This window comes from Cebidichthys violaceus, unplaced genomic scaffold (genome assembly GCF_023349555.1).
Source record: "Cebidichthys violaceus isolate CVI_PGR_0920_01 unplaced genomic scaffold, fCebVio1.0.p SCAF_17, whole genome shotgun sequence".
In the NCBI taxonomy this organism is placed as follows: Eukaryota; Metazoa; Chordata; class Actinopteri; order Perciformes; family Stichaeidae; genus Cebidichthys; species Cebidichthys violaceus.
This window is the reverse complement of record NW_027176340.1, coordinates 10600715-10616546: the sequence shown is the minus strand read 5'-3', so window position 1 is coordinate 10616546 and position 15832 is coordinate 10600715. Positions and strand designations below refer to the sequence as shown.

General features: G+C 37.8%; 1 protein-coding gene across 2 annotated transcripts in view; it reads left to right on the top strand.

The window, feature by feature from the left end:
- The window catches only part of igsf21a (immunoglobin superfamily, member 21a), a 194875-nt gene that overhangs the window by 50016 nt on the left and 129027 nt on the right, over positions 1-15832 (top strand). For both annotated transcript variants that reach the window (XM_068712572.1, XM_068712571.1), the window contains exon 2: positions 5420-5532. In XM_068712572.1, the coding sequence (XP_068568673.1) occupies positions 5420-5532 (113 nt within the window). The remainder of the gene's footprint in view (positions 1-5419; positions 5533-15832) is intronic.

Genomic DNA, 15832 nt, shown 5'->3' with positions numbered 1-15832 from the left:
ATGAACAAAAATACTTATGCAGTGCTTCACTGGAGCCATGGTATCCTGTCTTGGTTATAGCAAAAGCGATTAAACATGAGGTGCTATCATATACTCACACATCACTTTACTTTTTTTGGAACTGATGATTTGTTTTTAATAAAATTAATGTGTTTGAGACATGACACATCAGCTGTTTGTTTATACCGCTCAAAGGCACAAATGAGGAAGAGAGCTGAGAAACGCAGCCATCATTTTTGCTCATACATTTGGTTGCACTGACATCTAAACAAAGGTAGGCCACAGCCATAAATCACTGTGCACAATAACGGGCACATTTTGGGCCGGTCCATCATTGGCTGTGTTTTGTTTTCTCATTGCATCTTGGCAAATTGCTGTTATTAATGGGAGAAAGCATAGTTTGCAGCCCTCATTAGATGTTGTTCCAACAGCGCCTCTGATGGATTAAGACAAGCCAGAGGCCTTGTCTGCCTCTGCAACCAGCTAATATGAGCCAATTAAATGCCATGCACTCTCTGGCCACTCTTCACTTGCTTATGTGCTCGTACAAGGATGTGCAAGCATTCAGCTTCATGGCCAAATGGATTTTAGTTTCGAGACAAGCTGATTTATTTAAAAGATTTGCTGCGGAACCGTATGCTTACCCTCACATTCCATGATAATAAATTATGTCCCTTAAAATCATTTGGTTTCTCTGAGGAGGCTGAACATTTTCCTTTGATCAAGGAAGTTGTAAATCTTCATCCACATTTTTTTTTCTAATCTCTCCCCTCAATAATTGGAGCTATTTGTGACACAAGCTGTTGGTTCTACCCGCGACACGAGAGTCACCCACTGTGTTTGGGAGTGTTAGATTTCAAGGCAGAGCATCTGATTCATGCAGAAGAAGCTCATGGGTGGGTGGCTGTGAGCACTGCATAAATATACCTGAGGCTTCCTACGAATGCAGGGCTCATAACAGAGGGAGGATCGATATTGTGCAGCGTTGGCATGAAAACAGAATGCAAGTCTCACTGTCTGTTGAGTTTAAGCTCAGCTAAACCGAAGGTGTTCACGATTACTTGTTAGAGCTTACTGGGTATATCCAGCCTGACACCTAAGTAATATTTCCTCGAAGTGTTGTCTGTTAATTTACAATGTACTGACTGTATAAAAGCTGGAAACTTGTCTTTACGGCTTTTATTTTACTTCAATGTGTTGTACAAAATATTTTGACTGTCAGGGGAGAAGTGATTCTGCTTTGAATCAATGAAAAGAGCAATCCATAAAGCAGTGTTTTCTTCTTTTTTCTTTTTTAAAGAATCTGTATATTCTTTTAAAGCGATCTGACTAAATTAAAGCTGTTGTTTGATGGTTTTGTTTTATTGCAGCTTGCAACAAGAAGGAAAATAAATGTGGCCTTTTTCCATTATGATCAAAATTTAAATATGTTGGAATCAAAGCAATGTGTTAGAGTGTGATAAACAACGAAGGGATTGTGCTGTGTGATTTATGTTTAATTAAGGTGGCATCACTGTTGGTTGGAAAAACTAATAACCTGCCATATTGTTTGTGAGAGCTTGCACAGATTAAATGTAGATTTTTCAGGATTTAGAGTTGACAAGGGCTAATTGGAGACTTTGTGTGTCCGCTCAGAGCCGATACTCCTCTGGGGGCAGCTGTCTAAATGATCACAAGTGTTGAATTATCTCCATTGGGTGATGACATACGTAAACACTTGCAGAGTGTTGATTTTTGCTGCGTGAATGTGGCCCACATTAGCCCATTCTTTAACAAGGGTGTCAGGCATAACAAGAGATATTACTTGTTGGAAGACTTTCAACAGAGAATTGGCAAATAAAAAGTGCCAAATTTATGAAGTCATTTGTTTGGCATTCGATGGATATTGAATTGCACGGGAATCATGGCCTTGTGTCTTGGTATGTGCAGCCTGCAACTGCTCCAGTTTCTCATAGGGATTATTTGAAATGTGAACTTCCCTGGCATGAGTGCATAACCGATGTAATTTGCTCTTTTAAAAATTCCTCATCCCTCCCCACACGTTCCAGAGCATTTTTCTGTCATTGGCCATGCTATATTTCCCTCTGTGCCACATAGTCAATGAATTGTTCACAATTAATCCCCGCAACCACACAACAAGACCACCAAGCAATTACTTGCTATGTTACAGAATGTTTGATTATTTTTTACTAGTGCAAAAATGTACAATGCATACAGTGAATAGCACATCTAGAATTTGGAGGAAATATTTTACAACCTATAACTAAATATAACCTGCACTAGGCAAGGCACACGTTTGTTTCCTTAACCCTGTATTCCACAGAGGCAGTTGACATTTTTTTAAACTTGTAAAATGCATTTCCTTCCACCTCTCTGGAAAACTCACACAGACATTTACAAGACCAGGCTGCTCCTCTTGTGGGTTCGTCGTAAGTGGTTCGGATTTGCTCTAAGAGCATCAGCTCTGTGTTAATGACATGCAGTCGGTGGAAAGGTTTATTCATTCAATTTGACTCTAGAGAGAAGATCTCTTCAGCCTGCTGATTAAATTAAGATTCTTTAATAAGCATATCTAGGTGCGCTGACACGAGAGACATTCTGATCTGTGTCTACTAAGCCAGATACCCGAAAACTCTGTATTAAAGGCAAGTGACTCTGAATTCTGCAGCGTAATGCATTTCTCTTTCAGTGGTGTCGCAGTTTGTTGCTGATTATTCCCGTCTGCTCTGCCACACAAGTCCACAGCTGTATTCTTAAGTCATTTTCTAAAATGAGAAGTTCACTATGTGCACTTTTTTATTAGCTGTACATTCAGTTTGTAATGGATATTTTTTTTTTCTTTTATTAGCTTTTTATTCACCATGTCTCATGAAAACCGTACACAAGGTAAAAAAGACAACATAGATTATTGCACATAAACAGTTTTCAATGTTGCAATACTTAAGATTTCAGTCCTAGTTCACAATTTATATTTGAGTGAAAAAGAGTAACGTCTTTTTGTTGATACATGAGCTCCAAGTTATAATGAAAATCTTCAAGATTGCCACTTTAACACTAACGATATACATATCACCATTGCCTTGCAAAAACTAAAATAAACAAAGAATAATACTCAGAAATTCTGTAAAAAAAAATTTATATATATACAAATGAAATACAATTTTAATTAAACAAATGAAATACAAAAAAATATATTACATTTTCCGACACATGCTAATTTGTATATAGGTCTTCTTCCATGCTATTGAAGTGACACATATCTGTGTAAGAAAATGGGTATTTGAAAGAGAACCAATGAAGACATCCCAGGCCTCTACAGTGGATGCCCACGCTTTATGAATTACAACTAATGATCTTTCTATGAGGGCAATATCGCTAAAATGATTCAACCATTATTTTATGGATGGAGGCTCAGAGGGAGAACCATAAGTGTATAATGGTCATCTTAGCAGCAGTTAAACCTACAAATAGGATTTTCTTAAGGGTTAACCTGGCGGAGTCACCATTTAGTAATAATAATTTTGGGTTGTTTAGGAAGCTATACTTTTGAATTATTATGTAATGTCTTGCTCTCTTTGACACTGTGAATTATTTAAACCCAGATGATTCTGGAAATCCACTGTTTACTTTAAACAACCACAATGTTTACAATGTTCCCACTGTAACCTAACAAGTAATAGTGAAAGTAATGCAGAAGTAGTGTAGCTAGTAATGCATGACTCTACACAGACAGCAATAATGTAAAGTAAGGTATTACTTTGAAATGAAAGTTACTTGTAATGTAACGTTAAATTTTGAAAGTAACTTGCTCAACACTGGTTATGTGATCATGATTGACTCTGGTGACTGTCATACCAAATTATAGGAGTTCAGCCGCACTCCCATGTTTAGTTGGTAATTTTCCTTGAATTAGAACTGTATTGCAAACCAAATCTGTCTTTATCTCTAGTTGTCCTTTCTTTCTTTGCAGTGATCACTTCTCAATGTTCTGAGAGACACTGGTGCCCTCATAGTGGTTTATGTTCTTTTACCAACACAATTATTGGTCATGAGGTCCTTTTGTACCCTGCTTTATATTTTTACAGTGATATCCATCTGTTTCACAAGATCCAATGCCCTCATTAAATACTGAATGTGTTGAAACAAGCTATTATGTTGGGCAGAGGGCTGCTGTCTGTCAGTGTCGGCCCACGCAGCATCGCTGGCTCACTCTTCTCGCCAGGGTGATAGCATATGAAACAATGCACTTTTCACTATGTATGTAAAATAGATATATTTTAGATGGATAAAATGTATGCATGTTTAGCAATACATTGAGCTCCCCATATGCTAGGTTATGCATTGCCTTCACTTGAATGTATCCATCATAACGTCTTCATGCGATTGCCCTCTTCCACTTTGTCTCTGTTTTTTATTTGTATGGGTGATTTGCTGAGGTCTTTTGCTGTTCTATATTCATGACTATAATCACAAAAGGCTCAGTTATTTTAATGGAAAATATAAGAATTTTCAATTATTTGACAATAAGAAAGCTGCAGGTAGTGTACTGCATGGCACTTATTAGACAGTTTCTTCTCTGATTTTGTAAACAAATTATGATATTGCCAAAATCAATGGCAGCATTACCCTTTAAAATACATTTTTATACAAGCATTTTTGTTTCTGACATTTGCCACATTTGCCACTTTATATTTACTGACAATGAAAGACAAATTATTTACAACAAATGTTAGAATATTGATGCTGTTCAAATGCCTTCTCTCAGATGTGTGTTGACTGTGCATGTTCATTCAAGGCCAAACAACTTAAATAAATAACTGGAGAAAAGCTTGAACAGCACATGCAGGATGAATTCTATGGAAATGTTAGAAGCAGCTATGTTAAACATTCAATAATGCAGATTTCACACAATAGTCTGTTTCAAGGAAGATGGATCTTGAATTCGACAAAACAGAATAAATATAGCTGCGTATTGTTGAGAAATAACTGCTATAAGAGGTACATGGTGCATAGTGTTCAAGGTAGAGATTAGAGAAAAGGTTGCACTGTAATTCTGATTTGTTTGTTTCAATCTCAACACCATGTTGAACAAATTGTGAAAAGTGAACGCTCTTAGCCCCTTAAGTAACTGCAACCGAAGTGCTATTTACCAAGATACTTAACCCCCATGTGAGACAGTGCTGGTTGTGTAATTGCATAAAGATGAATTGTGGCATTATTCCAAAAGAGAAGGCGGACTCAGTCAGTCAAAATTTGGCTTTTTAAAATGATTCATATTCTGTAAATTATTGACTGCTTTATTGCTGTTGTCCAACATTTACCTTAGCAGCAAAGAAAAAAACAACATGCATCTTAAGCAAAATGTTTTTATGGTATACGACTGTAATAAAACTATTTTCCACTGTTTTTTTTTTTCCAGGATATTTGACAGTTACCATAGAACCCCTGCCTCCTGTTGTTGTGGGAGAGACTGTTACTCTCAAGTGTAACTTCAAAACTGACGGAAGGCTTCGAGAGATTGTTTGGTACAGGGTGAGTAAATCCGTCGACACTTTCAATGCCATTAAGCACTAGATTCTCTCTAGAGCATCTGAGGAGGTCAATGCCAATCATCATATCACAGTTGTACTGCTGCGTTTGGAGAAACATGCACGGTCAAACTGCAGTTGTTAGGAAACAAGCTATTATCTCGGGCCAGCTGTATGGGAGGCATCACTGGCTGTTGCTTGGGAATTTGATTTCTCAATCTGCTGGTCATCACCATCATTTCCTAATAGTTCACAGCTGGCGACTCAACTGTTATTAAAATCTCAGTTGGTGTACTACACTGCCTAAGTGCTGCCAATAATTAGATGGCTGTTGGAGGAGAAAAAAACAACACAACAGCCCTTTGTATGTCCAGGACAGAGGTAATTTGGTCCTCAAAGCTGGCATGTTTCAAAGTTTTGTTTGAAAGTAAAGATTGGTTCAACAAATCTGCAAAATATTGCAGTTGGCTGAAGATACATTTGTTTCGCTTCAAGAGAGACACTGAAAAGCACTTGAATTGGAAAGCAGTAGCAGCTTCCGCTGTCACACCCTTTTCTGGCCATTTGTTTTTGCCAGAAACTCCCCAATAATTCTTGAGTGCTTTACAGATTTGCTTTGTTAAAGCGGTTCACCAAGTTGTTTGTGAAGATGCTGGGTGATGATTGGATTTGTATAATGTTAGTACAGACAAACTCTAGAGCCTGGTATGTTATCAACCAAGCCAACAGTAAGTATTTCATGAAATGCATTCTTGCTCTGTCTTCTGTTGTTCGAAGACGAACAAGTGCACAGCACTCAGACAGAGACATTGCAAGGGTGGCTTTGCTTATGATAATATACTATAATGTGTTGTGATGTGTAATGATTTCCAGAACAATAGATGTGGCTCAGAGGAGCTCTCCACCAACTTTACACATCAACTACAGTTCGCTTAACATGCTGAGAACAGCCTAAAACCAGTTGTATATCTTCGGAGGAAGCTTTCCAAGGTCTGAAAAAGAATCCTGTTTTCCCGATAAGGTGCTATTGAATTGGGTTGAAAATGTAGGATCCTGAATTTCTAACTATTCTTTTTTACGGCTCTTCTCCATCTTACGCCATTAGAAGTGCAATGAAATCATTATTGAAAACAATATCTATATCATGTGCAATATTAGTTTTTCAACATTGGGCAATTTTAGTTTTCCATATCATGCTCAATACTACTTATATACCTTGTATTTTTGTTGTTACTTTTATTTTACTTTTATTGCTATTCTATTTTGCAAAGATGTTAATATTGTTATATACTTTATCGTTATTACTCTGTTGTGGCTTTTTTATTCTTATGTTGTAATTTTTGGCAATAAGATAAAAAGGTTCCATCTTATCTTATCAACACTAAATCACTGAGTAAAACATATGAATTTGTCCACAACAAGGCTGGAGGGAATTTAAAAAAAGACCCTGCCAAAAAGACAAAATCATTTCTACAACTCACTATTATGTCCTTTATAGTATTCTGTTACCACCTTAGTGAAAACCTTTCTCTGCAGCATTATCAACTGATCTTCACTGCAAAAACAAGAAGCCTCCGTCAACAAAAAGGGGAAATGATATACAATTGTAACACCACATGTTTGAGCTCCTCGTCATGTTGGGTCACTGACCAATCAACTGGCCCAGGAAAACTTCCCAATGGCCTGTTGCCAGTATGCATTCTTTACTGGTGAATTATGCGTCTTAATTGATAATTATTCAAACAGCATCAGATAATTGTGAATGTACATTCACCTTGGTTTCACCCCCCACTCTGTGCTGGAACGCCGTTCATTAAGGAGAGAGCAGCAGTTATGCAGAAACTGTGTTCTTCTACTTTCTCACTTTTATTTTTGTGAAATAAAACAATGTCTCTGGACTCATCTTAGCAAATGCTGACCTTTCAAGGTAGGACAAAAAAGAGATTTATGGCTATTTACACATTCACCTTAGTATCATAGATCACTTTCATTGCTTTGACAATTCATTTAATCAGGCAGGGATTGGAGAGTGTTGTTTTGCTCATCTTCTATCAGATTTCTGTGGTGCCTATTGATAGCTGTAGTTTAACTAACCGCTGTGAGAATAGAGCTGCCCATATTAAGTGTTCTCGCGAGGAAAGCAAAGAGGTTGTAGCAGAAACTGGCCCCATCTCTCCAGTGGCCACTGCTCAGCACAACCGTTGATAAATTATAAATCAATTACCCACACTTGGCTGCCAAAGTTTCTTTAATCTCTGCCTTTTATTTGACTAAATAATGTTGACTTCTCATTTTACCTCCTGTTTAAGTGGAACTGGGGTTGATACTCACCTGGGGAATCCTCGTATCTAATCGAAGCCTGGCCAATCAGACAGGGGGCTGTATCAACTGAATATTTCAGCAAGCGCTCATTTGTGCTGCGAGATCCTGACATATTCTGTTTGAGGATATTTGAATGCATAACACATCTAGACTGCAGTGAGAATTAGCACATAGGATGTAGTTAAGATAAACCTCCTTTTAGAGAACCTTTCAAGTCTCAAATACTCTCAAGCATTGTATTCACAACCAGAGATAAAAGTAATGGTTTTGATATGAGCTACAATATGGTTTCTATTATATTAAAGCATTTAGTATTTTCTTTTATGTACAATTTTTTCTTTTTTAGGGAACGTACAAATAGTATAAGTACAGAGTTGAGTGTGAAAGTGTGTGTGTGTGTGTGTGTGTGTGTGTGGGGGGGGTGTCTCTAAGACTTTTTACTTGACCTTTCCATATGATTTGATACCTTGACATACATTTTTCATACCTACTATAGTGATGCAAGGGTTTTTAAATTCAAATTCAGTCCAGAGATTAGAGATTATCTGCACACTTTTTCATACAATTCTTAATCACTTGTGTTTCGTTGATATTGTCCATACTCTGTTTGGGATCTAACAGACCCCTTTGAAATAATAATAATAATAATAATAATAGTGTAAAACCCTATATGTAGAAAATAATTTAAGTTTGCAGATTTCGTGAAAGTGACCACTGTAAAGCATTGTTACAGTAGAAACTGCTTATATGGATACAAAATATATATACTGTGCAAAAGTTTTAGGCAGGTGTGAAAATGCTGTGAACTAAGAATGCTTTGAAAAATATAAATAATTATTGTTTATTTTTTCAATTTACAAAATGCAAAGTAAGCGAACAAAAGAAAAAATTAAATCAAATCAATATTTGGTGTTACTACCCTTTGCCTTCAAACCAGCATCAATTCTTATAGGTACACTTGCACAAAGTCAGGGATTTTGTAGGATTATAGACGCAGGGGTCGGCCAAGGAAACGTAGTGCAGCAGATGAAAAACACATCAAGCTTATTTCCATTCGAAATCGGAAGATGTCCAGCAGTGCCATCGGCTCAGAACTGGCAGAAACCAGTGGCACCCAGGTACACCCATCTACTGTCCGGAGAAGTCTGGCCAGAAGTGGTCTTCATGGAAGAGTTGCAGCCAAAAAGCCACACCTCCGACATGGAAACAAGCCCAAGCGACTCAACTATGCACGAAAACATAGGAACTGGGGTGCTGAAAAAAATGGCAGCAGGTGCTCTGGACTGATGAGACAAAATTTGGCTGTAGAAAAAGACAGTTTTTCGCCGAAGGGCTGGAGAGCGGTACAATAATGAGTGTCTGCAGGCAACAGTGAAGCATGGTGGAGGTTCCTTGCAAGTTTGGGGCTGCATTTCTGCAAATGTAGTTGGACCTACCAGCCGAGTTCCTTCAAAGACTGTGTGCAAGTGTACCTAGAAGAATTGATGCCGTTTTGAAGGCAAAGGGTAGTAACACCAAATATTGATTTGATTTAGATTTTTCTTTTGTTCGCTCACTTTGCATTTTGTAAATTGATAAAAAATAAATTGTTAATACTTCCATTTTTCAAAGCATTCTTAGTTGACAGCAGTTTTTCACACCGGCCTAAAACTTTTGCACAGTACTGTATATATTTTTTAATTAATTTGCTCATCAAGTACTCAGCTTACTGTTTATTTGGAGTCTTTTTCATACATAACAAATATCAAAAACATTTTTAAAGCTATAATGATTCTCCCATGATGCTCTGCCTGTCCCTTTTACTTCTAACTGGCCACCTGAGGCTGATGCTGCATGCACATTGAAATAATTTTTCTCTCAAATAAAAAAACTAAATAAAAATCTGCTTCAAGCTTATGACAAACTGCCAATAACGAGTCAACGAGATGCAGCGGTGAAACTTGTTGTCAGGCGACAGTCGTGGCTGCCAGTGATGGAGACAGAAAACAAATGTGCCAGCGAAAGCACCTGTGGTTGAAGCCGCCCTTGAAACAGCTGTACTCTATTTTATAAGTCAATAAAATTCAGTAAATGGGGAATGCCAATTAGATGGTAATCTGCATGAGAAATAAAGAAAAACAAAATCTCCATCTGCTTACAGTGATCAGTTTGACCCAGACAGACGTGATCCCTACAAGAGGTTTCCACTGTATTTTATCAAATAAGGACATAGGTTTTTATTAACAATTAATTAACAATAACAATACATTTATTCACCAGAAGTCATTCACAGACAAAGAAATGTTGCATCATTCAAGCCATGCAGTGGATTATACAGTACAATAATAAATGTTTAAAATAGGAATATTTTACCCAATGCAACGAAAAAAGCTAAATGAATCATTGTCTGCACCTTCACGTAATGCTTCCTACCCTTACCCTGTGATAATAATCATATGGATAAGATCCGGTGTTCTACTTCTCATTCAAGTTTATTCAAGAATAGCAGACGGACAGGGAGTGAGTGCAAGAACGGACTTCGATAATGGTTGATGTATAACCCTGCAGCTAATGCTGCTAGAGCAAATAAATTAAAGCCTCTCAAGAGTCTATGGTTTTGTATTACATGCCACATGAAGGTTTGTAGTGAGTTGTGAATGCTGACAGGCCGTGGTTTAGGCTCTATGGATATGTAATGCCATCAAGCTGTCTATTATGCTTTAATAGCACACCAAATAGCAATGATGGATCATTTGATAGGCTGGAGCTTATGTGCTGCCTATTTGTGAGTCAGCACGGTGGCACAGTACTCAGGGACGGCTCCTCGAAGACCTGCACATGAGCTCATCTCATGCCATGCCCGTTTTAATTTATGTCATTCTAATGAATATATACACATGGGACCTCTCCTAGCAGGCGCCCAGGTAAACCTTGCTGACGGTGGTGGTGCAAGAGCTGTCTGTTAGCTTGCCTGTTGAGTGCAGCTCTGCTGTTCTCCCTCCTTCCTTCACTCTGCCCATTACAGAGCAGCTCCATCCTCCCGACATAACTCTTCCGGGCTCCTCGCTCTCACCGATGTGAGTGTCTTCTCTAAGACACTTCCCTAATTTACCTCTGGACCGTCTGCTGGCTGAGCTGGTTTTCTGATGCTCATCTCATCATTCAGCTGTGTCCACCGCTGTCCATTTCATTATTAGGATTCAAACTCACCTAAATTTATAATCCTGCTCTCTGCTGAATTGAACACCACTCCCCCCTCCCACTCCATGTGCTTTGTGGGTATATACTGTAGCAAGATAACATGAAATAGAAATATGAATAGTGTCCCATGTTCTTCATATTGACAAAATACTCTGTGTGGGTTATCGTGGGCAAGAGCTAGCCAGAAATTACTGGAATTTGGGTTCCACATTTCAAACTCATCCGTTTGCGTGCTAAATTATACACTTGGATATATTCTCCAATTATTTACTTATTTACTTGATTTCTAATCATGTTTGTCTTTGGTTGTTTTATTGTGTTTTACTACTTTCGAAATGGCTCACTAACCATGTCTTGAAACCATCATTGTGATCCATGAGGTATACTGTGGGTGAATACGTATTTATGTGATATTATGCTGTGGTAGGGAAAGAAATAAGTTATCTTGTCATTTAGGGCTTTTACTTTGAAGAATATGTGATGTTGGGTTTCCTCCCCTATCGTGTTGGTATTTGCATTTCAGCAGTAAAAAAACAATAGTTTATAATGACTAGAAAGGATAATAACCAAAGAGCCGTAAATCTCTATCATCAACTTAATACTTTTGAAAGCCTGTCAAATTTGAATGAAACCATCTGCCCCGACAGATTATATTAGGAGCATCAAGTTCAACAGTTAGCTTTACAAGCTACAACACCTTAGGTAACAGATGTTGATACAAAAATATGGAGCTACAGTTCATATTTAATACTGCTCAAACTACTTAAAATGTTCACATTGCCTGTCAAACTAGGACGTAATGGGATGTTTTGTTGATTTATTGTAACTTACTTCAAGTGCATTCCAAAATTGCTCTTTTTGCTATGTGGTGCACTATATTACACTTTATATTATTTGAGTGTGTAAAGGTCTCTTGACTCTGAATTATACTCAACAATCCCACAATGGATTGGAAGAAGTTGTGTCCATGACATGGGCACAACTCCTGCTACAGTAACAATTCCACAATGCAATCCTTCACATTTTTTAGGTGCAAAATTTTAGTCGAGCCACACTACACCAGCAAAATAATGACATATAAATGTCCAAAACCTCAGTTTAATGCTTACAATAGAGCAAACTTTTGAGCGTCTATTAGAATATGAATGAGCGAATCGGGGAGTGATTTTGTGCACAGCCACAGACTGTACAAAACATGGAGGTAGTCTCCATGATTTTCTAGCTCAAATGGCATTGGCCATCACCCTCTTGGCAGATACAGCCTAACTGTTCCAAAAATGAACAAAAAGGTGATCGAGGTAAAAGGCACCCATCTGTCACTCCAAGCAACCGTGCCCTCAATTATGCCTAACTTTAAGTCATAATTTAACATGGAAGTTGTATACAAAGTCACCCCCTGTACAGTTTTCATGAATGAGGAACCTTTTTTGTACCAGGCTATAAGCATGCTCTTTTTCTGCTGTAAAGTTGGGCATTTTAACAAACTTGCTTTTGGAGCTAGCCACAAGTGACCATTTGATGAACTGCAGTTTTTGGCAATTCCGCGTTGGCTTCATTTCTCCGCACCAGAAGTTGCTGATTTGGCACAAATTATCATTAGCCATAATGGGTCATTTTAAAATGGCTCATTCACTCTGAATTTAGCTATTTCATTTTTTTGTTAGTGAAAAAGTAATTTCTATGTATCTATTAAGTAGATATAAATATTATGTTTCAAAATGCTGTATCAGCTGTTTCAAAATGCTGTATCAGCTCACACACATAATAGGGGGTGACCGTGGCTAAGTGGAGAGCAGGGCTTTCAATCAGAGGGTCGGCAGTTCGATCCCCAGCTCCTGCTCTACTAGTCTCATGTCACCCCAAAATTGCTCCCGTAGCTGTGTCTACGGTGTGTAGATAGATACTGAATTGTAAGTCGCTTTGGATAAAAGCGTCTGCTAAATGACTCTAATGTAATGTAATAATAAGACCACAGTCCTCACTGACTTTGTTGGGGTTCTCATATCCAAATGCTGCATGCAGAGTTCTTCCTTCTCGACATATTGCCATTTTCTTAATGGCACAGAAGTGTTGTACATGTGTTTGGACACAGGCTAGCTGTCTTAGCTGCTTTGAGAGATGTTTAAATTGGGAAATATGAAAATAGTTCTGTATGTAAAATACTGACCCAACTGTACAGTTTAACTTAGGGCAATAAATACTCATTCTGGGATAAAAGTGAGACACTTGGTGCCCACACAAACTCTGCAACCCCAACTCGTACATCGCCTCTGGTAGTATTTTCCAGATTTACTTGTGGCCCACATTTTGACAAATCCCATTAAAGCTGTTGACAGTGTCAAAGCACAAAATAACAGCTATGCAAAAGACACATCTCCTGTCACAGTAAGCCAAGCAATATAGCAGTGCATTACATTATATGCATTACATAAGAGGGCAGTGTGTCTCTGCATTGACTGTCTTTTTCTGGCCACATATTACCTCCAAATTCGATAAGCAAAGACATGTTACCGGACACTCAAACAAAAAGTGCAGTGTTTTTGTAGCCAGTAATCCTCTTTTTTGACTGTGGCGAGACACAGGAGGCGTCATATGTTAAATCCGAGTTTAAAATCTTCAAGACAGGGTTGCCTGGGCAACTGGGATCTGTGAGTACAGAAGAGAGCTCGCCCAGTGTGTACGCACAGCACACTCCTGTGGGGTTTTGGGTGTCTAACTTCTTGCTGTTTATTCTCCGAGTGTGATTGTGTAGGTTCAAAAATGTCTCGTCTTACTTGTGTTTTATTGAAGTATTTAATCATATTGGACTGATGAATGCAGACTAATGCATACGTTGTGTCTATGTACACCATATATCTGTCTTTTTTTGTAAGTACCTATTAGTTTTTGATTGGACATGCATGTTTTGATTGAGAGAGAAACTCAGTGGGTATTCATCAATTTTTACTTACTACTGAAATCGAATCAAATCAAGCTCATTTGTCACATACATAATCATGCACAGTACAATGTGTAGTAAAATGATGTTGAGCTTATGGCTCCAGAAAGCAATTACTGTAAACAATGGAACACCTTTTTTCCTGATTCTGCATGTGTCTTGACATGATGACAGGCAATGATATCCTTCACTCTTAAATGTGCCAGCTTTATCTGAACTGAACTTTTTTCCTAGATAGCAAACAGTTTGTGTGACAATGGATTTCCTTTTGTCTGCTATTAGGGCTTATGCCCAGCGAGTTATTTAGTTAGTGTGCCCTACTTGGCAGTCGAGTTTGTTGCTCTCCTCTAGACTCCTTGTTTGATTGTAGCATCATTAAAACGTCTGAGCATTCCCCTGCCTTCATCTTGCGTCTGCACTTAGGTTCAACTCCTGATTGTGAGTCCATCAGAAGGAATAACTTTATACTGATGTGCCCTTTGAAAGCAGAAAACCCTCAACACTTCCACAAACTGGGGAAAAAAAGAAACTGGCAGATGAATCTCTGATTGCAAAAGACATCTAAACATAATTATGTGTCAACGTGATTTATTCAGCAACATGTATATGTTGGCAGCAACAGGTACATATCAACATGTTTGTTGTTCTTGTATCTATTTAGTTATTTGTTTGCATTTTACAAAATGAGACATTTTGTTCCTTTCGGTGAAAGAACAATGTTTCAAGTAAGCCCACTAGAGCCACATGCAGTGTGTAATGATAATACATTTTGCAATCACCAGCCCAAGTAATTACCTCCTGATGTGGTCTTTGTCTTCTCAAGTTTTGTGTCCTCAACCAAATCTAATTTTATTGAGAAGGAACTCACAAGTGAGCTCTTTCCCACATCACATTAATATAGAATTTCAAGTTCTGCATTACAGTTTCTCTCATTCGCTGTGGCTCAATTCTTGAGTGAGAAATGTATTTCTTTTTTTCTTTTTTTTATAACAATGAGTCCAAATCTCTGAACAATTAGTTTGTGGTTACCAACAGATTAACATTTTTCATTTATTGAAGCTAATTGCAAGTGTTTTTTTGCACGTGTGCATAATAATAAGTACAACAACCATTTGCACAAGGCTAGCTGATCAGCTGTCATACTCATTCTGTCATCGTTTGAGCCATCACATGCTATATTAACCATCCAATTGAATCGGCCAAACATACATATACATGACTTTGCATGGATAGTGACAGGTACATTTTCAGTACATGTTACACATTGCTACACAAATAAATTTACTGTATACATACAAATATACATATCCTTTTTCTGTGTACTACAGTAATGTTCCGGATTGACTTCTTCCAGTACTTTTACCTGTAGTTGAAATTGGAATCCAAAAAGCTCAGCGCGATACACAATAAGAATCAGCTGGACATTACTGACACTCTTGTATAATATAGTAACACAAAATGGAAGAACAAAATAGTGATTTGTAAATAAGAAATATTTCCAGGATTGACTGGCATGGTGAAAAAAACAAACTATCTAAAGATTTTGACCAGTACTGCTCACACGATTACAAAAAATAATTTTGGTGGCATCGGCCAATTTACTGAGACTAACTGGGATTCGAAGCTTTGCATTTTGAAGGATGTTGAGACCGTTTCAGAAAATGAGCTAATGCGATTTGAGAAAATACTAAATATATGTAAAACACATCAAGACCCCGTCTGTGAAAGACTTCCATTTCTTAGATGGGGGACAGCGAACTGACCAATTGGAGAGAATATTGGAAAACACTTGCATTACGTTTAAATTTTGACAATTTTTTCACACCTTTTTTTTGTCTGTGAAAAAAATAAAGTGTCATGGCCC